Consider the following 27,847-nt stretch of genomic DNA (forward strand, 5'->3'; position numbering starts at 1 on the left):
TTTTAAGGGATGACATAAACCCACCACCTAGTTTTACTAAAGGCGCACGCGCGCGCGCGCGCGCGTGTGTGTATGTGTGTGTGTGTTGGTGGGTGGGTGGGGCCGTACTGCTAACATCCAATTTCAACTTTACATTATCCTTTCATTTAAAGTTTTTAAATGCGTTTACCAGTTCACTTTTTCTTAATCATTTGGCTCTGTCCGAAAAATCAATACCGTCTCTCGCCATCTCTGGCCTCTCAGTGTATGACCGTTCAATTCTCCCCTCCTGGAAATGGTCGAGGTGCCGACCCCCGCCCCCTCCTACCCATTTTGTCCTGTGCCCCCTCCATTCACCCTTTCTTCAAGCACAGCACTGTGCTCGGTTATAACCTCGTACACCAAACACAATGGTAACATCACACTGATTTTTGTAGTCAGGTAGGCTCTGTATTACAGTTTTCGCAAGTTCACCTCTGCTTTTTTCCCTGAGCAACCATGCAATCACAGACATCAGCTTTTAAAAGATGAAGTGAAAGAAATACTATTGTTGAAGCTGAACTTATTATGAAAGGGGATGTTATATAAGCAAAAATATTCTAATGAAAGAGGTTTTGGTGAAGTTTTTGATATTTTCCCATTGATATCTTAAGTCAGTTTCACTTTTTCCTCACCCAATGAATCCATATGCGTTTTGAGACTTACCTATTTTTTAAATTTCGTAGTAATATAATGGTTGAAATTGCAAAACCCACTTTATGTACCACCCCCCAGAATAAATAAATAAATAAAATAAATAAATGAATAAAATTAAATAAAAGAAAAAAATAGCATGACGTGTCAAATAATGCTGTATAATGGTAACCAACTATACAACAAGGTTCGATTTATTTCAAATAACATTTCAATGTAAACAATAGAAAAAACATGAACAAGGGGATCAATTCCCTCATTTGTTTAAGAGTCCAATTAAATCGCTAATGGATCAAGGGGTTCTTTACGTGAGGGAATTAAGTGGACAAAAAATTGTACAGGGTACAAGGACAGAAGAACTGGTCAAGGGTAGATCTTTACATTAGTAACATTATTATTATTATTATTATTATTATTATTATTATTATTATTATTATTATCGTTTGCTATATGGGCACTTAAAAAAGGTTTCAAGTAGGCTACATAGGGCCTATATTTATATCATTAACTTTCTAGAATGCTAGTAAGGCCTATTTATACCGATTCGTAGAAATGTGCTTACAATAAACTGTAAAAAGAGAAAGTTCAGTGATAAATATGTAAAATATGATTAAGAAATTAAGATAAGGCAAAATGTTGGCAAACTGAAAAAAGAATAAAATTAAACATTTTAATTGCCAGAAATGGTCTAGGCCCGCATGGAAACATAAAGCTAGAACAACGCCAAGGGGAATTTAACCCCTCTTTAAATTTTGTTTTAATTTCTTCAAAAGCTTAAATATCCTTTCTTGGAACAGCTAATTTTTTTCACTTGTGGACAAAAATTGTGAACTGAAAAACATATGCATATTTTATGAGAGGTGACGTGAAGAAACCAATGTGGGACAAGCGAGATATATAAATATAGAAGTGCTTGTTTGAACACTAATGTTTTGCTTTATCCAAGTCGTCCAACTCCCTATTCAACTTATGCAATGTAATATGCACCATTGTTTGCAACAAATACCTCAGCCAGAGATCGATCGATTTCTCCCTGCAGTTGCCGTTGACAAAAGGATCTGTTATTATTTGTATGTTGCCATGGACGCAATCATGTGACCATTTCTCAAATATTCAAGATGGAGGAAAGCGAGTGGAGGTGGTTCGCGAAGTGTTGGGTTGTACTTACGATAATTTTCATCTCCTTGCCACAGAGAGCTGACAGTGTTATAGTAGAAGGAAACTTAACGACAAGAGAGGTAAGTGTGGAGGATTAAAAATGAGCATCTATGACTCTGCCTTACTCCCCACGCGCACCTGCCTGTTTAAACGAACCCGACAAAACAAGATGGCGGTGATTTATGACGTGAAAGTTTTAATTTTGAATCATAACTAGTTATGACATTGGTTGTGGTCGCCCAGAAAGCTCAAGAATCGAATAATTTAAGTATGACTTACAATGCGCTATTTGAAGAAAAGTTGATTTTTTGTTCCAGCGGTTTTAGAAGTGGTGTGATTTAATTGAATAAAGTGTTTTGTAATGAGTATACATACTGGGGGCATTGTGCGTTAAATCGTGAGGAATGAGAAAAATAGTTTTCTTCGTCAACGCAAACAACTTTGAAAGAATGGAATAAAGGCAACGGCCCTTTGATTCATGGTTTATTGGAGGTAACCTAAGGTGATCGCCCATGACCCGAAAAAAACCGAGACAAATCTTATAATAATGATTCAAGATGTTTGGTTTCGTTTTAATTTTATATTTATGAAGAAAACTTCACATCAAAAGCATGGGTATAAATTCAATTCCTCAGCATTGAATTCTAATAAATTAATTTAAAGAACACATTAAAATTTTTCTAATAGGATGGCACATGGACTTAGATCTTGGTAAATCTGTAAAAATCATACTCATGAAATGTCCAGTATAAATTGTTTCTCAAATGCATTTATTCCGTGAATATAATTTAAAAGTAATGCAACTGGTATATCTTTAGTCAGTTCTCATATAGCGCCTTTACAGTGTATATTTTAAAAGCATTATCCTTTGAGAAAGAAATGATAGTTTGATTTTTTAAAATTTTCTTTCAGGATTGGGTATTTCTTACAAGATTCTGCTTTTTATCAGATGATGGAGAGCTGAGCTTTACTTTTATAGTTCCAGAGGTGAGTTTTTAGTAATTAAACAAAATTGTTATCTCCCACTTGTTTTATTTTCACCCCCCCTCCCCATGTCCTGTTTTCTGTCCCTACTTATTTTTCTGAGCTTACTTAAGCCATAGGTAAAATTTACCAAACTCTAAAGATAGTTCTTACCTTGACAAAACAAAAAAAAAAAAAAAAAAAAAAAAAAAAAATCGCCAGTTTTCACTGTGTTTGCTTTAAATTTGGGATTTACAAATAAATTCCGTCTCTTTGGTTTCACCATGTTTGTCATTATAAAGAAAAATGTGATGCTAAATCAAGAAGGGAAACAGATGGTACATTTTCACTTTGGGAAACAGTGGTTATTATTTATTTTTGATAAAAGCTCCTATGTTTGTATTTAGTCTACTAACCTCTATTTAAAAATCTTTTTTCTCTTACTATGACACAAATTATTTTTGATCTGGTGCTTCAAATTCTTTTCTTTTTCATAATGCATGTTAGTTACATTATCCAGTTATTATTTTCAGGCATTTATTTATTGAATTAGGGGTGTAATTGTCCATGTTCTACAAACTACTTAGCGTCGGTCTCGTTTCTCTCAGCTTTTGTATTAGTTTTATTTTTTGTGCTTTAACAAATCCAAATGGAATGGAACCAGATACTATATATTTCCTGTTTTTGTCCAAGTTATATATAACCAATGTGGCCAGGAACAGGAGCAGGTAGATTTGCACCTTTTCAGGCTGTCGAGAAAAAAATCGATTCTTCTTCCAAGTGTGAAACATGCACTGTGGTAAAAGGGCCAGCAGCAGTGAGGTTGATCAGATTTAATTAGCAAATTTTCTGCCATATGAAATGAAGCTGCTGGGATTACTGCCTTTAATACTGTTTCTGAATATAGAGAATTTATAGAATTATTGTCACATCCAAAGCAGTGTGGTTGTCACGTTGTCTAGATCAGTGACAAAAACACTTTTCAAAGGGTGAATGCAATAATGTTGGATAGATTGAAGACATACAAAAGGCAGACAAACTAATGAATAGGCCTAGATTTAATATCTCTCATGTTGACCCTATATGACTCATTGAAAATTCAATTTGATGTCGCTGTATGTAATGGCATGTAGCACAAAAAAGATAAACTTCATATGTAACACTTGAAGCAGGAATAATTGTCCAAAATGACAACCCGTTAGGCGATATTCATTATACTAGCATTGGAATGTGCATTTGGTCTGCCTCCGTTGAATGGATTTTAAAAATGATTTGTTATGTCTGTAAAAGATAAAATGACATTTGCTTTTATAGATTTTTATCAACACATTTTTTTAATACAATGTTTTTCTAATGAACTTATACTAAAAAAAAATCATGTTTCAACAGGGCCATACTAGTATGTTTCTAAGATTACTAACTCTGATTTTCTTGAAAATGCCAGTCTCCAAAGTACATGCATGAGTATAATAGTATAATATGAAGTGAAGGAGTAAAGAAATACCTTTTGCAGAACAGAAATATAGATTTGGAAATGTATGGCTTAATAAAAAATTGGGCAAACATTTCATAAAACATTTTATTATTTAGACTCCAGCATAGTAACGTTTCACAGAAGAATCTCAAGTTGAAAACATATAAAAAACTTAAACATAACTTTGAGAATTCAAAGAAAAGTATCTCTCTACCTTTGCCGACCAAGCCTGGTGTAAAAATATGAATAAAGGGACATGTTTTTATATGGACATGTTAGAAATGGGTTGTGCAACGGAATGCTCACAGTTAGTGACATTGTGGTAAATCTGCAGTAATTAGGCGTACACTTGAAGTTTACCAAAGAAAGCAGTTTAACAGGGTCAGCCAGAATTGAGGGCTTAAAGCTTTTTTTCAAACATTAATTTCTGAATAAATTGATGTCAAATGACACATTCTTGAAAAGATTAAAATTTTAAAAGTTGTACTTAATAAGAGTCGGATTTAGAGAGAGTTTTCCGAAGCTTATTTTGAAAATTGTAGCTTAACATTCTAGGTTATAAATAAATACTTTATCCATTTTATATTTGATAATTTTTTTCCACATGAATTTTGATGTTATATTGAAATAAGTTCCTTGTAAGAAATTTAAAGTTTCCAGACTCCTTTTTGAAAAGTGGACCAGATACCGTGCACAGAGAAAAAAAAAGGAATAATAGTCAGAGCCTTTTCATCAAAAACATGCAGTGAACATGCTAGCAGTGTTTGTATAATTGATCTTGTGGCCATTAGCTGCAATTTTTTAAACAAAAGCATCATGGAAACTGCCAAAATCAATCACGTACTGGTAAAAAGGTTTTATATTCTCTGTATTCAGCAGATTTAAATGTTAGGTCAGCACACTGCATGGTAAAATGACTTTTTTACAACATTAATTTGTATTCAAACAGTGACAAGTGATGCCTGGAAAAGTGAATCTATGGCTTCTATTATAAGGAAAAAAAGAATTTAATAATGATAATTGTTATTACAATAGTTATGAAAAATGAAAAGCAAATCAGAAAATCATAAACAGTTTAACTTTAAATAATGAAAGTTCAAGTAAACATTGAAATAAGATATAAATAAAAAACAATCAAATAGTAGTTAATTAAAAAAACACTTTTTGGGAAAATATTTAAGATTTTTTTAATCTGATAAACCTTATTTCATAAATAAAAGCCACCAGTCTATATAACATTTATATTTATATATATTTATATTTATATATATTTATATTTATGTATATTCCATCCCTTGTGCATCATGCCCATCCCTGTATCAGAAAGTTGCTTACTAGTAGTTGTGCTGCTTTCATAAGCAAATCTTTCATAATTCTGTCAATACTCCTGGAGTTCTGCCAAGCAGAGGGAAATAAAAATGGTCTGTAGAGCCTTATTTTGAATTGAAGAAATCTCTTTCTGTGTTTATGTACAGTATGTAACATTTGTTTCTAAAAAGGTCATCAGAGGCCTCAGTTGTGGTCTGCATGGCCTCTGTTTTGGTCATTGGAGTCCACTCAGGGCCCTCTCTATCTCAAAGCACACCTGCCATATTGTTTATCTGCATATTAACCCAAAATGTCCATGTGTATTGGGAAAATTGAGATATAGAACCATAAGGACCACCAGCCTTATGTCTATAAGGGCTTTCAGAACAGGTTAACCTGGGGACTAACAGATCCAAGGACTCAATATGGCCGACTCACTTAAAAGCAATGCCAGCTTATCTCCTGATGGCCTTCCTGCCTCTACATGCTACTTCACTGCTGGGGCCTTGCAATTAAGTCTCGGAGCAGAGATTTAATCCATTTTATGGTGCTTGCGGCAGGAAGACCACCAGGTGATAAGTAGTGCTGCTTCTAAGAGCGGTCGGCCATATTTAGTCAGGAGATCAGTTAGTCTGCGGATCATATGTTCTGAATGTGCTCTTTGTTTATCACTAATGCTAAGAAATAACTATATTAAATTGGGTGTATGTTTGTGAAAGTAATTCTTTTCATCTTGTCATTTTAGGATTATGGTGTAGAAGAAGTCCTCCTTTATTTTGATGATCCGTCTCAGTGGGCCTCGGTGTACAAAGTTCCTGGTTTGGTGAGTTCAGCCATTACGATGATGATTAATGTACCTTGTATTTGATTATCAATGACAAATGAATTTTAAATAATAGAAACTGAGCTTTGTTCTGGTTTTTGCATTTGGCACAGAATATTATTATTATCATTTTTTTTTGTTCTTCTAGCATTAAAATGATTTCCTGTAATCATACCATTAGTTTTGCTCTGTTGGAAGCATGATTGATTTTTTGGGAAAAAAAATGAATTATTTATATTTTTATTTCATCTGTAGATATTTTGTTAAATTACTTAGTATATTATTTTCAACTTATTTGCCAAGCTAAATTGTATTGTTTTAACCCAAGATTAGATTTAATTTTAAAATAAGGTGTGTATATGTTTACATAATGAGACAGCATTTTTGTTTGTACAGGGCTGGGCTGTCTGCAATCAAACGTCTATAGATGTCAATAAAATTTCTTAATTTATGAGACATACCTATCAGCAGGGCTGATATCTTGAATTTGTAATTTTTTTCTCTGCAGTAATGTTGTTTGTTTCTTCAGTTATGCCAAAATGATTGTGTTGACATTCTTTGTCATGTACTAGTAATGATTTAAAAATATTGCTGTGGAATCCATGTATTTTGCTTGTTGTTTACACGACAAAAAGTTATGGAAATTTCGAAAACATCTTATGAAATGTTGCAGTGAAGTTCTGCCAAATAAGTTTTTTCTGTAGCAAAAGATACGGTTATCATGCTGAACATGTTTGCTAGCAGGTGTGTTCATATGGCTTCATAAACCTGATATAGAAACACCCCACAGTCATTAGCTGCTAGGATATACTGAGATTTACTTGTTGCCACAAGGGGTAGGGGTCTATAAATCTTAACACTTGTCCCTTTTTTGATTCTAAAGATTAAAGCAGAATGTAGGTCAGCCTTTTTGTCTCAATTTGTCCTTAGTAAACTATGTAGGCATTGTGTACAAAGAAACTTTGGGGTGTGTATATTTTGTTGTCACGCAGGCAGGATAAGGTAAAGCCATATGTGGGCAACCTGGAAACACCATAGAATATTTGCTTGCTTAACATGCAAAGTAAACATTGTAGTCTCTATTATATTAATAATATGTTCTAGTTTCTGACTTGGTTGTGCTCAGAAAAAAAAAAAGAGATTAAGTAAATTGCAAGAAAAATTAAGGAATAAAATTTAGAAAAAAAAAACAACAAAAAACAATGTCATATATTTTTGTCAAGTAAACTCTCCACTTACCTATTTAAACTAATATTAAAATCCAAACAATTTTTGCCAACTGTTTATTAATGATTTTTATGCATTTTTTAGTCTGCCACAAGAGATTTAAAGTGGCTAAGACACTTGCATAACTTCCATCTTCTTATTCAATGTTTGCAGGAATGTAGACATAAATACCGAGTTATTAACCATAGTCTGAATCAAGCAATCCGATTGGATCTGGCCTCTCATTGGTCAGGGTGTAAGCCAATCACTGTTGACGGCCAACGCAAATTGCGTTGTCGTGGATCTAGGAACTTTAAGGCTCCTAGAGATAGATGGTGGTATATTGCAGTCAGTAATTGTAGCACAGTGAAGGTAAGACAGTAGGTGATTGGTCAGTGGGGATCGCAGAGGCAGCTCACTGCACTGAAGCTGATTTCTGTCGGTGATTTAAACCCCGGAAATTAACTTGGTCTGCAAATTGATCATATTTTTATAACTCCCTTGCACTGTACATGTTTTGGGTTGAGCTGGGATTTATTTGATGTAAATAAATTACTGTCTATGCACAAAGTACATGGCAGTGAAGCAGGAATAATCCTTGGCTCTTGGTATAAGTGCATTGCAGTGTAAGGTGTGGTCGCAAGCCAAAAGAAAAAAAAAAAAAAAAAAAAAAGACAAGGGAGAGAAAAGAAAAAAGATCACCAGGCAAAATCAGCTTCTAATTATGTGCATTTTCCAAATCGGCTGTTCTCTGCTGTAATTTTTGTCACCTATGTAGAGCTAGTTAGCACTGTCTTATCAGTTTGATCATACTTCTTATTTTGATTATTTTCTAGACATGCTCAGAAAAGAAAGTGCCCATTGATGACGCTCGAAACCAGAAAATTACTTTATCAACTTCTTACTACTGGGCTGGCTGTAAATATGACACCACGCGGCGGCCCGGCCGACCCGTTTACGTTTGCCAGGGCGGACGAACTTTCAAATCGTATCGCGCTCGATGGTGGTTTATTGGGTTGGCTAATTGCAGTACCACCAAGGTAAACGTCCACTGTGCTAACATGGTGCCCTAATGTGTTGTAGAACTAATATATCTTTTTTTTTCTTTTTTTGAGTGTCTGTGTGTTTTTTTTTATCACTCATACACCTAACACTACCAAGCATGCCTTTGGTAATAGCTAGATTGAATTTTATACTAACAAAAGCCTACTAGGTAGATGTGAGCCTAGACTAATTAGCATTTTATCAATATATCAATCTTGCACTTTTTTCACTTCTTTTTATTTATTCTTTCATTTGCGCTACAGGCTCAATTGAAAGGTTGTACTAATACCCCATGTTAACATTATTTGTATGCAAATTGACCTCGTGAATTGATTTGAAATCTATTAGTATATATTTGGAATAATATTCTTTGTGAATTGTGAATGAATTTTGCTTGTTGGATTTTTCTACTGGAATGCAATGATAATGCAAAACAATCATTCTTTTATATTTCCACAATTTGAAAAAAAAAAATTCCCTCTCCTTTTTGTTGTCGATAACAAACTAACTTTCCAACTCTTGTGATAAAACTATTTCCTTTATAAAACATCAAGGATTAAGTCATAATGATTTTGCAAAGATGGCAAGCTGATTTAATTGTCACGCAATGAAAAAGCTTTGTTCAGTTTTTACCCCAAAGAACTCGCTATGTCTGCTTTATGTGGAAGTGAACCACTTTTGTGAATTTCCTTACTAATGTTGTTTCTGATTATAGTGAAACTAAGTTGCTTTTGAAAGCTTGAAGAACTGTGGTTGCCCTGTTGTAGGTTTAGAAGTCATCAATGTGGCTCTTTCGTCTTTTCTGCTTCTGCTGAACATTTGATTTGCTTTGTATATGTAAATGTAATTGGAGCTTTTTTTATCAATAAAAAAGACAAAATATTCAAATGCATGGATTTAACTTTATTTGCCTATATTTTGATTTTTGTTTTGATGCAATAAACATTCTCTTCCATATGTTAATTTTGTATATTGCTTAGAAAAAGTACTTGCTTCTGTTGCAAAAATGGTTTAATTATTTTGGGCAAACTTGGCTCATATAACATGATTTAAATTAATCTTTGTCTTGGTCATGTACTATATGACAGTTGACTGTTGTCTGTAATTGGATAGAAGCAGTATACACATGTACACACACACACACATGCATGCCCGCAGGCATTCATGTACCCATATCGGTTTGATAGCTCAGACTTTCTGCTCTTCACATTAGCATACACACACATGTACGCACTCCCACACACACTTTTCTGCATGTTCAGACTTGCTGCAGCTGGTTGCTCAGCTAATATCACTAAGTTGGTGACGGGTTTTATTTACAGCTTTTTAGGCGTAAGGCTTTAGCAATATACCTAAGTTATATAACTTTACTATTATGGTTTGAGAGTTTCAACTGTGTTATTACAATGCAGGAGACTTCTGTCCCTTCACAAGTTTACCACAAGGGACTGCTGTAAACGAGCTTAATTAATTAACAGTATTGAGCACACAATAGTTAGTTAAGTAAAGCAGTTTTCAATTTCTCAAACCATACTGGTTCAGTTGTATCACTGAGATATAAAACTCGGATGATTGCTTTTTAGAAATATCTTGGTGATTCTTTACAGCTCTGCTTCTTATTTTTGCAGTGTACTTATTTTTCTGTAAAATGACAATTTCTTTAAATAGTGACAATGTTTTTATGTATTTTCAATTTTATGTCTTGTATTCATGTGTTTCTCCTAAATATGTTAATTGAATAAAAATAATTTCTCCAGAGAAGCTGCTGTAAATAGAATTAAATTAACCAGTTAGGATTCTCAGTGTTAGCATTATTTAACCATTTAATGTGTTAACAATATCTTTTTCGTATAAATTATGGGACATTTTGCCTTAATTTTTAAATGTGAGACATCATATGCAAATATTTATCACATTTAGTAGTACTTTTTAAAAAGTCCATCACAACATTGTTTTCAGGGTCTACAACTGGAGTACAGACTACATATGACAAATTCCAAAAATAATACCTTCTTTAGAGAATTTTCAGCGGATGAGTTCTGTAAGTACCATGGTTTTGTTATACAACTTGTATAGCTGTAAAATAATATATCATTGCTCAAACAAGTCACATAAATAATGTCTACCAATAGTTTATGCAGGTTGAAATTTGTTCTGATTCAAAAGTTCCAAACAAGTTAATTTTTTGTGACTAGAAAGATGAATTCAATACAAATTTTTTAATTAGTAGAACACCGTTTTTCATGATTTTGAAAGTTCTTTGCTTTATTTCAGGTTTTTTAAAAATCTCAGCAGGATGTTATTGATCGGTTGTTCTCCATTTTGATTACATTTTCTGCTCTCTCTGTTTTCTTTTTGTTATAAATGCAAGTAAAAAGAAAAAAATGGATGGGAAAAGCTTTATTCACAGATGTGGTAGCAGACAAAGCTGGAGTACTGCTTACACTCGCCAGCTAAGCCAAATGCTTAAACTGACTGAAATGAGCTAACAAAATAGGGTTGATTTGACTTTTTAAGTCAAATTTAAACCATTTTTGGAAAAAGTTATGAAAAAGTATAGTGATTTGGCTCAGGGGGGATAATACTCCAGCAAAGAAATGCTTACCTTTCTTCATTTTTAACTTAATTTTTCAGATATTTTGCAGACAGATATCAGTTTCTTTGTCGTATATTTCTTCATCCTCCTGGTGTCCTGCCGAGTAGCGTGTAAGTGCACACCAGGTGGCAGCACTGGACACTCACCACAGCCTTGTTTCCTCGCCTGATTTTTGTCTGTCTCTTTCAGTAGGGAAACACTCCTGTTTGGAGAATTAGGGGATTAAATTTGGCAAGTCAGTCAAACCCCCTCACCTGATCCAAAAAGGAAAAAAAAAAAATTTATGGACCTGCTAACAAGTATACAATTTGGAGCAATTAGGTGGACATTTTCTAAAAACAGTTTGTTACTGAGAAAATGGAGTTATAAATAAAGTTTAAAAATGTGCCTAGCAGTCCAACTTTGTAACTTTTGAGTACCCAATCTTCCCAATCTCTCCTCCCTCCCCCCTTGGGGAAAAGGATGTTCATGTCTGTCAGATAACAAGGCATGTGACATATTTTCACAAGCGAAATGACATTAATCTTGCCACCCTAGTTCTCCAAAATTTGCTGTGGACCCTGATATCAATATATATTTATATAGTACATTTCATATGACACTTAAAGAGGAAGAGGAAGCATTTGAGAACTATATTTTTCTTCTGGAATTTCAAACACTGTTGTTATTTTCCCTTAATGAATTTGTTAAATCTGATGATACAACAACAGAACATTTTGTACATGTATGCTTCATCTTTCCTGGAAATTTTCTCATTTCCTCTTCCTCAGTTTGTCTGTATTTTACACCTTGTTCTAGCTCGTCATCATCACAGATTGGTGATTTTTGCCGGCATGTTTGGTTATTTTCAGACATACTGCAGGTGGACATCAGTTTTAGCGTCATTTACATCATTTTGCTACTGTTATCAGTATATTGTGCATGTATGTATACAATTCGTATAAAATAAAAAAAACTTTGTATAGATGTGGATGTAACTCAACATTGCCGCCCCTGGCCGTTTTCAGATCAGGATATTTAAAAAAAAAAAAAAAAAAAACTTGTCTGTTGAATTGTGGTACCTCTGTGGTCTAAATGAACTGTTAACTTTTAAAAAAATTGGAATTGTGGTCTAAATTGGAAATGGTATGAAGACAGCCAGGGAAGTGGTTGTGTTGGGGTGTAACAGTCAGTCACATCTAACACAACCATTTTACTCTTGTTCTTTATTCAGAGCACAGTTGTCTTTTGACTTTATAGTTTTGGTGTATATCAGGATAGTTGAAAACAGGCAAATTCAAGTGTTTTTATCTAAATTTTTCCTTGGTATATTTTTTAAAACTACCACTGATAGTTGTTGACTTTTTCTGTTTTTTCAAAAAAAAAAAATAAAATAAAGAAAATGAAAATTAATTGCAACAAAGTCACCTACCTGATATCTACCAAGATGATCCTAATCTGTTATGTATTCACTAACCACTTCAGACATTTTATAACTAATTACTCATCTTGTTTCTGGGTTATCTGGATTTTTTTAATGCAGTGTCTTTTCATCTTGTTTTTCTTTTCTTGCACAATGTGTAGATATTCTGCAAGTGGACATCAGTTTTTTCCTGTGTTATCTGGTCTTGCTATGGATATCTGCCTATGCTGCTAGTATGTACTGACCTCACATGTGTCCTAATATGTCTTACCTTTTTAATGTGTGTGGAAAAGACCTCAGTCTCTTAATAGAAAAAGAATTTACTGGTAACAATTTAAATCCTTTTGAGGTTAATTATGGATAATTCTGGCACACTTGACTCATCTTTTTTGTTTCTGGACTAAGTGTTTATATGTATGTAGGAAACTACTCAGACTAATACTTTTGCACTGTAATCATATGTGTTAGGATAAAAATTAGATCATGTTAAATGCAATATTAGACACCATAATGTAAAATGAAAAAAAAGAATATATGTTAAAGAAGACATTTCTGAGAAATAAAGTTTATTTAAAATATTTAACAAATACTACTGCAAACATATTCCTTATAACTTTTGATAATATGTGTGACATCCATTGTTTACTCAAGAGCTCATATCAGTTTAAAAATATCTCAATAGACAGGTCTGTAGCCAGCAGATTCAAAAGGGGGACCTTTTAACCATAAAAGCTTTGTGCACCTAGATAAAATTTTACCCATTGTGGACTTTTTCTGATAAAAAAGGATGTTCCTTTAACCCCCACCCCTCCTGGCTACGGGCCTGCAATAGATATCAAGGAAATCATTGGGATGCATGTTTAAATTGACCAGTGAAATTCCTGATCATCATTTGTTCCTTGTTTCCTCTCATTCAGACATGTTGCGGAGTCGCCAGCTGTTCCATACTACATATAAGATGTACATGGTTTCCCTGGGGTGTGAGGTGATCTTCCTGCTTATCAAAGTGTCGTACTATGCTACCTTGGCCAACACTGGCTACAAATATCCAGGAGTCAAAATATTTGGTGAGATTTCAGTAATGATGTGTGTGTGTGCGTGTGCGCGCATGCTTCTATTGAAAATTTTTAGATTTTACATTATTATTATTATTATTATTATTATTATTATTATTATTATTATTAGTGTTACTAATTATTTAGTATCTTTAAATTTGTAATCATCTTGGTGTTCTTGTAAATAATGCTTTTTTGACTCACTTTAATTTTACTTATTCCAGCACGAATCTTTGAATCGATTGCCACTTTGACATTTTTGCTGATGTTGATCTTGTTGGCCAAGGGGTATACTGTCACTAGGGGGCGTCTAAGACAAGCCACCGCTGTGAAGATAACTGTTATGATGACATTTTATATACTACTCTATATTGTTATGTTCATCTGGGAAGCTGTGGTAAGTTTGGAAAAATTAAATGTATTTTTTTTTTTTTTTTTTTTTTTTTTTTTTTTTTTTTTTTTTTTTTTTTTTTTTTTTATTGACATCACAAAACAAAACATACATTTTCACACTAAACACATATTACAACATATATGCAACAGACAAACTAGCATACAGTAGTCTCATTGGACATTAACAGCACAAGGGAGTGACAGAATACGTTGCACAAAATAACAGAAGTAATAGTATACAATACACATAACACAAACTGATTAACATCGTAACATATAAACAAAACAAACCAGATTATTATCATATATGAGTCACACCGGATTCTACATATTACTAACGTACCATTTATACCACAGTCACAATATATATTATTATACCGATTGTCGGGAATAACAAAAAGCATCACTCACATGATCATACAGAACAAATAAGCGTACAATAGTCTTCACTTAGCTGTGAGCTCAGGTACACATAACAAGTTGCTACACATAACACGAACTGATTAACATATATGGTAACATATAAACAAACAAACCAGCTATTATCATATATAAGTCACACCAGATTCTACATATTACTAACGTACCATTTTTACCACAGTCACAACATATGTTATTATGCCGATTGTCGGGAATAACGGAAAGTATCACTCACTTACATGATCATACAGAACAAATAAGCGTACAATAATCTCCACTCAGCTGTGAACTCAGGTACACATAACAAGTTGCTACACATTACATAACCAACATATAACAAGTATCCATGAACAGTCTGGTGCAACACCAAAGACTGACAGTACAGACTATCGAGATGTGAACTTAGGTACGCAAAGATATTAGACATGCACAATTGGCTATGACTCCAAACAGTAAGAGATTGTCATACATTTACACTCGACACGTATTGTATCATTCTAAGCAAGTCTAAGTATTAAATTGTGCAAGCAAACGTACATGGCCTTAAGGTGGTCCAAATTCTGTACCGAGTCCAGATATTTTTTAGCAAATTCAACAAAAGAAATAAGTAATAATTGTTTGTTTCTGCACCTAAAGCTGTAGATATAGTATTTGATTAACATATTTAGGACATTATACGAATCTTTATTATTTTCATTTTTGTCAAGAATTCCAAATATAAATGTTTTTTTCTCTAAAGTCATATTCAGCTTGTCTTTGATTACATTTAAAAAGGTTTCAGTTACAGAACAATCCCATAGTACATGAATAATTGTCTCCGTCTCTTTCTCGCACCTTTTACAAAGGGGGGTGTTAACTAAACCAGTTTTTGCAAGATAACTATTTGTCGGTAATATATGTTGATTTATTTTATACTGGAACCATTTAAATTTAGGACTGATAGGAAGGTTGAAAGGCAGTTTATTTATTAGAGACCATTCTTTGTCATTAATATCAAACAATTTATTCCAATTTATTTTGCCCTTTGAAATAGAAGCATTCTTACTAAGAATTTTATAAAAATCTTGGCAGCCCTTCTTACTTTTAAAGAAGATACTTAAATACTCTGGGAGTTTAGGGAGCATTACTTCAGATTCGTTTATATCATGCAATTTCAAGTATCGCTTAATAATGCTTACCACCCCTTGATATTCTAGGAAGTTGGTCTGAATGCCATATCGCTTATTTATTTCTTCTTGTGAAAAAAAGGTAATTGTTTTAGTGTCTTTTATAAAGTCCCTTATTGTAGATATACCTTTATTAAACCAGTGCTTATAGTATATTACCTTACTGTCTACTTTTAGGGCTTCGTTATACCAGACAGGGGTGTCCAAAACGGGCTTGTTTTTCCCCCTTAACTTGTCTTCCTTAACCCTGAGTTCTTTCCATGCAAGTAACACATCCCCCCAGAACCGGTTTCTGCAAACTTTTAGACATTTATTCAAATACTCATTACCACCCACTGACAAAAGTTCAAAATTTAGATATTTAGCTACGATAATTTGCCATTTTTTCCTTTTTGTATAAATACGTCTAATCCATGTTAATTTTAGTGATGATATCAGTGAAGGCAAGTGTGTCATTTTGATACCACCTTCATCGTAATTTTTAATAATTATATCCCGCTTAACTTTATCGATCTTTGAGTTCCACAAAAAGTGGAAGAGGTCACTCTGAAGGTCATTGATAAACCTTTGACTAGGATTCGGTAAGGATATAAACAAGTGATTTAATTGGGAAATTATTAAGGATTTTATAATTATACACTTGCCGATGGGGGTGATCATTCTTCTGTTCCATCCATTAAGAATAGACTTAATTTTTACTAATTTCTTATCGAAATTAAGTTTGGGGATTTGAAATAGATTAACATGAAATTCAATTCCCAAAAGATTAAACTGGTGCTTTCCCCAATCAAGATGCATATGTGGCAAAAATTTTAAATTACTGAACTTCATACGTCCTATCCATACTATTTTTGTTTTATCTTTGTTTATTTTCAACCCTGATATTTTTGAAAATTTCTCTAATTCAATCATAAGTTCGGATAAAGACTTTTCTGAGCCATCAAGCATCACAGTCGTATCGTCTGCGTATTGGGTTAATAAAATGGGGGCGTCATCAATAGTGATACTTTTTATATTTTTGTTATTCTTAAGTATTATTGAGAGTATTTCTGCGCATAAAATAAACAAATAGGGGGCTATTGGGTCTCCCTGCCTGCAACCTCTTTTAATGTAAAAGGACTCTGAGAGATTGCCTCCTTGATTTATTGCTGCTTGTGCACCCTTATTAAAAATATTTATCCATTTAATAATACTTTCACCAAAATTAAAAAAAACTAGTACCCTGTCAATAAATTTCCACGACACAGCGTCAAAGGCCTTTTCGAAATCTAATAGCACTAACATTCCAGGAATATCGTTATCTTCTGTGTATTGCATAATATCGTATACAGTACGGATACTTTCCCCGATGTATCTCCCGGATATGAAACCGCATTGATCGTCTGAAATAAGTTTGCCCAGGTATTTCTTGACTCTGGATGCTATGACTCCGGAGGCTATTTTATAGGTAACGTTTAACAAAGAGATCGGTCTCCAGTTTTTCAAGTATTGCTTGGGCTTTTCACCCTTAGGGAGACACGTAATTACACTTTGTCGCTGTGTAATTGAAAGCTGGCCAGTCGAGTAACCCCAGTTTATGGATCTAACAACAAAATTGCCGAGCTGTGACCAGAATACCTTGAAGAATTCGACAGTGAACCCATCCGAGCCTGGACTCTTATTTCTTTTCATTTTTTTCAGAATTTGGGAGGCTTCATTTAGACTAATTATACCCTCTAGTTCACTTGACTCAACGTCTGTGAGCCTCAATGGATAATTGTGCGGTAAAATTGTGCTTAAGTCAACATCAATCACTTCATTAGACTCTGCAAATAACTGTTCGTAGTAGCATTTAATTTCTTTTAAAATTAATGTTTGGGTAGTAATTTCTTCTCCGTTATCTTTAACTATCTTGGGTATTATTTTTGAAGTGAAATTTCGGTTTTCTAGGTTTAAAAAATATTCAGTGGGTTTTTCACCCTCTTCCAGCCACTTTGTCCTGGATCTTATCATACTACCCCTTATTTTATTTTCCCTGATGTATTTTAGTTCCTCTTGTAATCCCTCTATATTATTTGCGTTTAGATTGTAATTTCTCTCCAAATTACTTATTTCTGTTATCAATTTTTTTTCTCTGTCATCAACTAGTTTTTTCTTATAAGATGAAACGGAAATGGTTTTGCCCCTGATCTCCATAAGTAGGGTCTCAAGAAAAAGTTGATCATTTACGGTAAACTGTATGTCAGAGTCCGGAATTGAGCTGATATTATTTAGGTTATAGACAGGAAGTGCATACTGGATTTTTATATTATTAATAAGTTGTTTTATATTGTCTATATATTCTAAATCATCAAGCAGAGAATTATTGAATTTCCATAACCCTTTACCTTTCCTAAATGGGTTAAATTCAATATTAATCCCTACAATGGAGTGGTCGGATCTATAACTCGATTCGATATATGAATTTTTAATACTTCTTACAAGGTTTTCTGTCACAAGGAAAAAATCTAGTCTCGCTTGTTTAATGGGATTTTTTCTCCTCCAAGTATATCTCTTATAATATTCATGTTGTTCTCTATACACATCAACTAAATCGTAAATTTCAATAAGTTCTAATACTTTTTTCCTTGCTTTTGGGTTGTTTATTTGTCGATATGTCTGATCATAATCTATTTCTGGATTTAAAACCAAGTTGAAATCACCGCAGATAATAGAGTACTCATTATCGGTATCCTGTAGCGCCAATTCTATCTGTTTATAGAAGTCGGGAGAATCAAGATTTGGACCATATATATTGATCAATGTCACTTTTCTATCTTCTAATAAACAATTTAGTAATAGAAAGTTACCCGCATCGTCTTTTTTTTCACTGATTACTTTAACATCGGCGGTGTTATTTAAAAGTATAGCGACGCCCCTCGAGTTCGACCTGTACGAGCTAAAATAGGCCTTATATCCCCACTCAGACCTAACCCTTGATTCTATTTCTGACGTAAAATGTGTGTCTTGTAGGCATAGGATATCATATTTCTGTTGTCTTAAATAAGAAAATATGTCTTTCCTTTTTTGTCTATCCCCAAGGCCCTGGCAGTTAACGGAAACAATCTTAATACAATTTGTCATTTGAAAATACGGCTCTAATAAATGTCGAGGTTAGCTTTTTCCCTTATTTTGTTTTTCATCTCTCTTACCTCGAAACAACTTTTTACCACCACCAGATTGGCACCGTTCTTCCAAATAGCTCCACCTATCATCAACATACAAATATAATGCAATAAGTACACATTAATTATACTAGTGGACAAGTATAAGAGAAAAATTAAAATTAACATAATTTGTCATTGTAGGCTATCTTATACTGTAGTACAACAGCTTATTCGAGGTAAGGGCGTACCCTTAGAAACTCTCGCACTTACACTTGCTAGGTACTCCCTTTCACTTACGCAGAAAAACATGAGCTGTAAACTGTCCATTTTGACATACACACTAACACATACATTCACACACACACATATCCACAATACACGAGTCATCACTACAAAATACCTAGGACGTATCACAAGTCCTAGAAAAGACAAGGCAGCGGTAACACTCACGACGCTTGCGTACATCAACTAGCCATCGGTCACGTGCACAGACACGGTGATTGTATTGTTGTTACAAACTGTAAAATATCGGTATGTTCTATTTTACACATGTCGGCTGGGACACCTGGGGGCCCTTTTTGTGTTTGTGACATGAGCGAATAATAATAGGAGTTTAGTTCCCCGTCATTGCCTATTAAGCAATATATATTGAGCAATGTGCACATAATCGTAGCCAAATACTCCCAATAGCTACGATGTCCCCTTGTATTCGCAGCGTACCAACCGACATTGAAAATTGAGCATTGTTGAATACATCTTATATTTGCTTGTATTGTCAATAGCTTAGCTAGTAGTACCACATGTATAACAGCATACCGTATCTCGAGAAACGAGTGTGTGTGGTCATCCGGTGCCCACATCAGCAAGACGCCTCGTGAATACCTGTATTATAAAAATATATGATCAATAACTCAAAACTATATATATAATTATTACTATCAAGTACACAACCGAGACACAGATAATCTGTACATCTGTACACCCACACAGGCATTTGACTATATATATATATATATATATATATATATATATATATATATATATGTTTACATCTTATCAAACAAACTAACCTAGCCTACACGATCTAATCTAGTTGGAGAGCGTCAATTGCGGACTCTTGGTAATAACTGAATCTCTCTGAATTTAAGTGCTGTCCAACCACCCTTGACACTACAATCAATCTATTTTCTACCCTCTTGGCTTCTAGGAGGTTGGCCAGTGTTTTGGCTACACTTACATCGTTATTGTCATTGTAATATACTGTCCAGGCACCGCCACTTTTTATTCTGTAGGCGTAAACAAGCAAGGCTCCGCTTACTTGGCCGCCTGCTATTATGGAGGCAAGCGCAGATTGTGCGTCTTCGACTGAATTCACTCTTGTAGAGATTCCCGTAAAGGAGTTACCCTTTGCTTTAGTTTTCTTTTCAGAGAACTTTATTTCATGTCGATGGTTTTTCCTATGTGTTGGTAGGTTTTTTAGAGAGTTATCGGGCCTGCGATCATCTGGGGTATATAAGGAGTTATTTACATAGAGTTTTTCGCCCACTAACCTGTGTTTGATATTTTTTGCCCTTAACTCTTTCATGACGGGATAAAGCGTTCTTCTTCTTTCTTCCACCTCCTTGGGATACTGGTCAGTTATCCTTATGTAGGTCCCCTTTAGATTTTTGGTATATTTCATAACAGTTCTTTTGTCATGGAATGTCGTACATTTTGCTATTATTGTCCGCGGTTTGGGTCCGTTAGTTACCGATCCAATGCGATGAACCCTATCAAAAGACACGTTTTCTTCCGCGGGGATCTTCATCTGTTGAATCAGCACCTGCCTCAGTGTATTCTCCACGTTTTCCTGCGGTCCAGTCTCGGGAATGTTATGAAATAGTAGGTTATCTCTCATGGATCTCGTTTGTAGATTTATTATTATCTGGTGATCCGTATCGACTTGTCTTTGTAGGCTTTGTACTCTCTGCTCGCTAACATTGAGTTGTTCTCTTAGCACATTGTTCTCAGTTTCAAGAGCACTTACTTTCTCGTCCAGTTGGGTCATATTTTCATCGAGACTTTTAACCGAAATCTCAACTTGTTTGAGAGAATCTTTAAAGGTTTTTGTAATGGCGTCCAATTTATCTTCGAATTTTGCCAAACAATCACTGATAATGTCCCTGATTTCGGTATTGTCTGTAATGAGATATTTGTCGCCCTCTTTTTTCCTTGAGCTTTTATCCATATTGCTCTCTTTGATGTGGAGTTTGGCCAACGGTGTGTTTTCTGTACTGGATGATGAACTATGGGAAGTCCTTTGTCTTCCCCTTTTCATTGTTTCATTGGCGCGATTTTTAAACGCACGAAAAAATCACTTTTATCGTCACAGTACCGGGAATCCTGCCCTTTTCCGCTGTCATTTCACTTTATATTCATCCTCACACAGTCGGCCACAGTCCAACTACAACCGATCATATATAATTTAAGAATTTTGTCACCGTGGCCCCAGCTTGAGTGCTATACCGTCGCCATCTTGAATTCAACCTCATTAAATGTATTTTTAGTTATAGTGTGGCACTGGATGAATTTAATTTAAGTTAATTGAAATAACTGAATTCAATTCAATTAGTGTTATTTGTGGATGAACTTTTTGTTTATTTTCAATTCTCAAACTAATTTTGTTTTGTTTTGTTTTAATGTGACAAATTAATCATAGAACAGTTAATTACTTTATTAATTTCTCTTTTTTTAATCTTATTTTATGGCATTTTGTTATATTCCATTTTAAGTTCTTTAAATTCACTAAAATTGTCTCCATTTATTTAACAAAGATAAAATAATAATTTGAAAATAACCAATTGTTAAACATATGTCTATGAGCAATATTGTGTAATGTTCCAGTTTTTTGATCCGGGTCTGGTGTTGTACCTGTACCAGAGCCCCCCTGGGTACGGACTCATTGGCATGAGGTTGCTGGGATGGCTATGGTTCTGCTACGCCACTTTTTTCACACTCAAGAATTACCCAGAGAAAAATTTGTTTTATTATCCACTTTTTGTCTTTTTTACACTGTGGTAAGCACTGGTCTATTAAGTCATTCATTTGATATAAAGTAGTTTACTTATTTTAAGTGTAACGACTCAGGCATGTTCTAAGTAAATGTTTCAATTCAAGGTATTCTATCTCTGAGGCTGTAAATGCTTTTTGATATAATGAAACTTGCTTTTTATGTTAAGTTTTGGGGGAAGGGGGATTCTGAGCCTATTTTCCAGTAGTTTAATGTTTCTCACTTTCCTATGGTGAGTTGATTCCAGGCATTTAAAGATGTGGTATTTTTGCTGTTTCAGGTTTTGGGCTGGTCCAATTGTGATACTGGTAGCAATGAATGTTATCAACCTGTGGGTGCGAGAAAAAGTGGTGAATGGAGTTGAGCTATGTGTGTCATTCGTGGGACATTTTATATTTTTGGTAAGTACTTGTTTCACTGGAATAAAGAATCAGCATACCACAAAAACAGTATCACATTTGGCTTGTAAAATGTGCATATACTGTAACTTTTAGGTACAAGTAATTTGGCTAAGACTGTGAGTTAAGAGAAAGCCCAGATTGAACATTCTAGATAAGTTTAGGTGTTCAGTTTTATGTATGAAAGTTATTAACCATTTGAACATTAAAAGTTTTTTTTATCACTTACAATGACAGTGAATAAGTAACATTTTGATTTTTATTTGCTTTTTTATTAATAAAGTAGCAGAAAAAAATCAGTATTTACAAGAAAAATACCCATACAAAAAATGAATAGCACACTTTCTTTCTCTAGATTTTAACACGTCCATCAGCTGCCAACAAGAATTTCCCATTCCATGTCAGGACTACACAGGTACCGTAGGCTAACCGAATAGTTAATGTTGTAATGGGGTTTGTAGAAAGAAAAAAAGTTGATCTACAATAATGACTTATTCTTTTCAATGCACAGAAATTATCAAACTTTCAGATACATCATTTTAAAACCATAAAATTTTTATTTGTGTATAGCATTTGTGGTGATTTTAATGCATAGAATAAATCTATAAGGTAGTCTTCTTTTCAATTTTATTGGATTGCTCTCATTTTAAGAAATTAAGACTTCAAAAATACCATATTTGTAACATTCACAATTTTTCCCCATTGAAAAAATCAAGTCATTACCGAACATCATCATTTACCCTTTGCCTGCACCCTGTTATATAGGTGACAGCTTGTAGTTTTCATTACAGTAATTGTGGACATCATACTCAAAACTTGGAAAAGCCTAAAAAATTGGCTGGTATTTTTAGCTGTGCCTGCATTTTCAAAAACTTCCAATTTTTACGAATTGCTTTTTTTTTTTTTTTTTTTGGTGGTCAAATATTAAGGAGGCCAGATCTCTTTCAATTGTAGAGTAATCCAATTTCTGTTTTGTAAACGATTGGCTGAATAGTAAGTGTAAAGTTATATGGCATCTGGTTTCTGTTTGTAGGTTGGTGTTATGGACACCCCGGAGCAGAACGGAGTCCCAGTCTCTGCCAGCACAGACCTGGACAGCTTTGGCGCACATGCGTATGCGCCCTCTACTGAGACAAAAGAAGCCAATGGGAGTGCCCCAACTACAAATTTTATGAATCTTTTTGTCACTTCTAAGGAAAGGAGTGTGAGTATTTTGACCTACTTTCTTTCTTCTTTTCCTTTCTTTTTCTTTCTTTCTTGCTTTTGAAAGTTGCATGAATTAGACTGGTAGTTTTTAGAATTCTCCATTCATTTCTTAGTGCATGTATTTCTCTTTTAATTAAACACCGTCCAGTTGCCTTGTTTTAGTTTCAAGGAAATAGAAAATATGCCAATACACATCTATCCTTTCTTTCTCCATGTATTCAGTTTTTGTGTCTTGTACTTGCAGGACTCTCAAGAATTCATGGTGAAAGAAAGCAATCAGTAAAATATGTGTTCCTTTAGGTAATATCAATTACTCCCCAAATTTGTAATCAGCCACGCAATTAACTTTTGTTGCATGTTCAGCTTTGCTTAATGCATTTTCTACAGAGAGCTCTTGTAAAAAAGTTTTTTTAGAAATAATTATATATTTTTGATTTTTTTTCAGAAGGAACCAGTAAACATAGACAGTTTTCCACACAGCTATTCAAATGGAAACACTGCCTACTCTTCATGAAAAAAGAATATTACTACTGTCCACTTATACAGGAAAAAACCTTGGACGGAACATGGTATTTTTATGAAGAAATAATGGAACGTAAGAAGTTCCAAATGAGAGACATATATCAAGGTTGGGATTCCCTAGGAGGTCAAGGTTAATAACCAAAGGTCAAGGTCATTCACAGGCCAACCAGGATGTTTGGTTGTTAAAAGTTAAAGAGATGATGAAGAGTTTCTATTTATATTATGGTGGGAGATGGATCAATTCAGCCATTCAAGAAAAATGTGCATTAGATACCGAATTTCTTAGCAACACCAAGGGAAGAGAAGTAGTGATTATCCAGCTCTGTGCTCAAATGCATGTTGTCCGTCCTTATTTTTAATGAAAGTTTCAAAGCAAATAAGGATATATAGATTTATAAGTATACATGATAATTATTCCAGGGGCCCCTCTGAGCCTGAGACAAAAAAGGCAGAACATGTTCACTGATACTTTTAAATGAGGATGTATTGGTTGGAGGAAAATGAAGCATACTATACTTACAAGTATATACAATGTATATATATATATATGAATAATATATATGTGGAGCTATATTACAGTGTAGAGATCGGCTTATGTAGGGTTATATTACTTCAGGGTCTTAAAGATAGAGCCTTGTATATTGAAACTCATCAGCAATGATGACATGTACTAATATTGTAGGCCTTTTTGTATTTCTATGGAATGATGATGTTAAATTATTGAAATTATTGGATGAATCTGAAGTAACTGTGTGAGAGAGTGTGTATACAGTTTTGTAAATAATAGCATATGTTGTATATGTGAAATACATAAAGGGTAAGTATACTAAGTTTTAGCAGAACGTTTTGAAGGGTGAAGCAAAGTAAAAATATGTAAGTTTTATCAAGTTCAGTTTGTTGAGGCGATTTGAAGTTATCAATGAGATTAGTTGGTACATTAATTGTAGTACACCCTCTCACATGTAAAGATGTTATGAATTATATTTATCTGGAAAAATTCTTATTGGTTATCCAAGATTTTTGAGCAATCATACTCAGCACAGCTTCATGGTGTGTTTGTGCTTGAGGCAATTATAACTGTGTTTCCCTGTCCTCGTGGCGGGTGTGTAGTTACTGTAGTCATGGTAGCGACTTGGAGCAAGGCAGATGGAACAGTTAGTGACTAATAGCAATACAGGTACACACGTGTAGTTGGCCTCGTTAAGAGTCCAGGGATTACATGGCAAATCTTGCAAGTTTTCATATAATGAAAGGTAAATAGCCAAAGTTAGCCAATTACTGTGCATAGCGAAAGTGCATACCACGTCTATTGATTAGCCGTCATTTTTATATGGAGTTTTCTTGCAGTTTTTTAACATAGTAGCAAGTTGTAAGCTTTTTTAACAGGTGTCAATTCTTCAGTCAGATTTGTCTTGTATGACAGTTACTATAGTAGTTTCCTCAATCAACAGTTCAAAGCTTTATTGCTACTCCATTATTCCATTGTCTACCAAGAAGAAACTATTATTGCAACTTTGAATGCATCACAGGGCTGATTAAATACTTAACAGTCTCGTTTGAAATCATTGTATTGTAAACGAAGAAGTGGTTGCATTGCAAGCCGTTTTCTTCTTAATTAACTTTTTGCAGTGCTTTAAGAGTGCGCCTTGTTTTTCAGTGCATTACTGTAATCCAATAACTCTATTGTTAAAGATGTGGCCAAGTTATGGCGTGAAAAGTTGACCATTTTTTCTGTTCTTCATTGAGACGCTACTCATTCCTCTATTTATTCATTAGTAGATTCTTTTTGTATTTTTTGCCGACGGTAAATTCTCATTCCTGTTTATACGAAAATATATTTACATAATGCGAGTGATTTTAAAATTCAACATTTCTAAACATTTAGATATTAACAGTATTATGAATGAGAAAGATTACAAATCGTTTTATTCCGTCCTGATATTTAAACAGTCAGATTTTCCCCAGTCATTTATATCCGTCCCAAATTCTGTACTAGTTTTTAACATCTTTAACTACTTTTTGTTAAGTTTTACACTTATGTTAAATCCATTTAAATGTTTGGTATTCTTTTGCGGATGGGGAAACCATTATCTTAGTTAGTGATGCGATGTTTCTGCGGCATTGCAAACCTGGAACAAAAGGTTATATTATTATTTACACGATTTATTACTAGTAGACGAGACAAGAGGGTAATTTTATTCTGTACGGGCTGCAGAGGGCGACATGCGAGATTTATTGTCCAACAGCCAGTTTATAGCTTGTGGTTTATATTTGGCGACAATTGGAAATTGTCCAATAGACTTGAGAAGTGCACGTGATGAGAAATAGATTGCCTGAGTCAAGGTAATTAAGTTGACATTTTGACCAGCTATTGGTCTGGGATTTTATCACCAAAGAGCGGCTTTTATTTTCCTCGTAGTTGAACAAGGGGTTTTCTTTCTTGGCAAGGAAAATGTATGAAATGCAGTTAAGTGCGTAAACTTTAACAACAAAGTTCCTTTTCACTGTGATTTCCCGCTTTCCAATGGGTGTACTTTTCTTTCTTTTAAACGCGTTAGTGCTGGACGCGGGGATGGTTACGAAATCATTAGGAAATAACATTTAAATGAGAAGTGGTTGGTGTACACCCTGAGGGTCAGAGATAACTTGAAACGAACCGCATTCGAATTGCTAAAGCAAGGGTATGCTTAGGTGTAGAGGTTTGTTTCGAGTTCTCTCTAAAGCTCAGGGCGTGCACGTATAGAACCTCGTTCTGAAATCAGTCTGATTAGAGAGTAACGTGTGCCATCTTTCTGTTATCCACTTTATGGAACTTTTAGTTTTGTGAGTTATATCAAAGTGTAGGTTATTTGGGACATTGTATCATCATGATAATTATTTCTATAATTGGTTTTTGTTCTATTCTTCGCATTTACAGGATGTACCTGTATGGAGTACTGCTAACGTAACTTGAATCAAAACATGTTGTGGTGATGAAAAATAAAGATGTGGAATACACATAGACTTGGCTTTTCCATATTTTTTTATATTTTCAAATTTTAAAATCTGTTTTATTTATTTTATTTAGTTAAAACTTGATATATGGAAGGTAAAAATATGGTAAATTTAAAATTTATCTTCCCCTTGGCCCTCAAATCCATTATTGTGTGCATTTATTCTTTTGTTTAAACTTCTATCTATCTATCCATCTATCTATCTATATAATATTCAAGTCTGTGAGCGACTCCCACAAACTTACATGTATAACGACTTTCTCCCTGGCTGAATAATAAATTTGTTCCCAAGTAAGAACTATATTCAATCACATTCACATATAGGGAGTTTTCGCATTTTATAATGACACTTTGCTGCTTTGGTAGATATGGGTTTGACAAGGCCTTTACGGTATACTTTTTATTTAATTAATGAAATTAAAAAAAAAAAAACGAATGCTGTTGCTAAATTGGCCACCAAGAAATAAATGCAAATATTGTAAAGAAAAACGAGAAAGCAAACTCTGGTGCAACAAACGCTAAGACCAGTCGCTTTTTCCCTAATAGACATTTGAAATTTTAAAACACCGAAATAGAAAACTTACAGCTGACCGGTATATAACCCATGCTCAAACAATACACAACACACGCTTAAACAATATACTACCCATACTTAAACAATACACGACCTGTGCTAAAACAATACACAAAAGCCACCGCAACTCTGACGGAGGTTTTACATGTCTACTCTCACGCAACGCTGACCGTAACCCCCCTCCCCTCGTCCCCCCTGAATTTTAAAACAAGATCCCTGCTCGCTTAGCTCCACGGAAGGGAGATGGTCAAGCTGCCCACGCTCAAAATAAAGAGTACATGAAGCTCAACATGCACCAAT

The 27,847-nt window shown here is 34.2% G+C and overlaps 2 protein-coding genes across 11 annotated transcripts; one reads left to right on the forward strand and one right to left on the reverse strand.

Annotated features, from left to right (window-relative positions):
• Positions 1-1,740: 1,740 nt before the first annotated feature.
• Positions 1,741-26,977, forward strand: LOC106161614 (transmembrane protein 145). Of its 7 annotated transcripts, XM_013538636.2 has the most exons (14): positions 1,741-1,910; positions 2,743-2,817; positions 6,321-6,398; positions 8,441-8,644; positions 10,608-10,689; positions 12,096-12,167; positions 13,564-13,713; positions 13,926-14,098; positions 21,689-21,861; positions 22,135-22,255; positions 22,608-22,667; positions 23,286-23,456; positions 23,703-23,758; positions 23,904-26,977. In XM_013538636.2, exons 1-13 carry the CDS (start codon positions 1,791-1,793, stop codon positions 23,739-23,741), a joined length of 1,518 nt encoding a protein of 505 aa, XP_013394090.2. In that variant the 5' UTR covers positions 1,741-1,790; the 3' UTR covers positions 23,742-23,758; positions 23,904-26,977. The 7 variants fall into 7 exon arrangements, with proteins under 7 accessions (XP_013394090.2, XP_086874090.1, XP_086874088.1 ...); XM_087017964.1 differs by lacking the exons at positions 8,441-8,644; positions 12,096-12,167; positions 23,703-23,758 and adding exons at positions 7,779-7,976; positions 11,283-11,354; XM_087017962.1 differs by lacking the exons at positions 8,441-8,644; positions 23,703-23,758 and adding an exon at positions 7,779-7,976.
• On the reverse strand, positions 14,121-21,329 carry LOC112041645 (uncharacterized). Of its 4 annotated transcripts, none has more exons than XR_015335494.1 (3): positions 20,043-21,329; positions 19,206-19,687; positions 14,121-18,906 (listed from the first exon to the last, which is right to left on the reverse strand). XR_015335494.1 is itself a non-coding variant. In XM_087017974.1 (3 exons), exons 1-3 carry the CDS (start codon positions 21,120-21,122, stop codon positions 18,813-18,815), a joined length of 927 nt encoding a protein of 308 aa, XP_086874100.1. In that variant the 5' UTR covers positions 21,123-21,329; the 3' UTR covers positions 14,121-18,812. The 4 variants fall into 4 exon arrangements, 3 of the variants coding, with proteins under 3 accessions (XP_086874100.1, XP_086874098.1, XP_086874097.1); XM_087017974.1 differs by having other exon boundaries at positions 19,622-19,687; positions 20,356-21,329; XM_087017972.1 differs by having other exon boundaries at positions 19,622-19,687.
• Positions 26,978-27,847: the final 870 nt, after the last annotated feature.

Source organism: Lingula anatina, chromosome 7 (genome assembly GCF_051362555.1).
Source record: "Lingula anatina isolate TDL-2025a chromosome 7, LinAna3.0, whole genome shotgun sequence".
In the NCBI taxonomy this organism is placed as follows: Eukaryota; Metazoa; Brachiopoda; class Lingulata; order Lingulida; family Lingulidae; genus Lingula; species Lingula anatina.

Bases quoted from the DNA above. Each gene is read 5' to 3' on its own strand.
- LOC112041645 (XM_087017971.1), bottom strand. From the start codon at position 21,122: ATGAAAAGGGGAAGACAAAGGACTTCCCATAGTTCATCATCCAGTACA. The intron at 19,688-20,355 runs GTTAGTGGGCGA...TTTATAATACAG, and splicing joins GCAAAAAATATCAAACACAG to GTATTCACGAGGCGTCTTGC.
- LOC106161614 (XM_087017961.1), top strand. From the start codon at position 1,791: ATGGAGGAAAGCGAGTGGAGGTGGTTCGCGAAGTGTTGGGTTGTACTT. The intron at 6,399-8,440 runs GTGAGTTCAGCC...ATTATTTTCTAG, and splicing joins TGTACAAAGTTCCTGGTTTG to ACATGCTCAGAAAAGAAAGT. The intron at 22,256-22,607 runs GTAAGTACTTGT...TTCTTTCTCTAG, and splicing joins TGGGACATTTTATATTTTTG to ATTTTAACACGTCCATCAGC.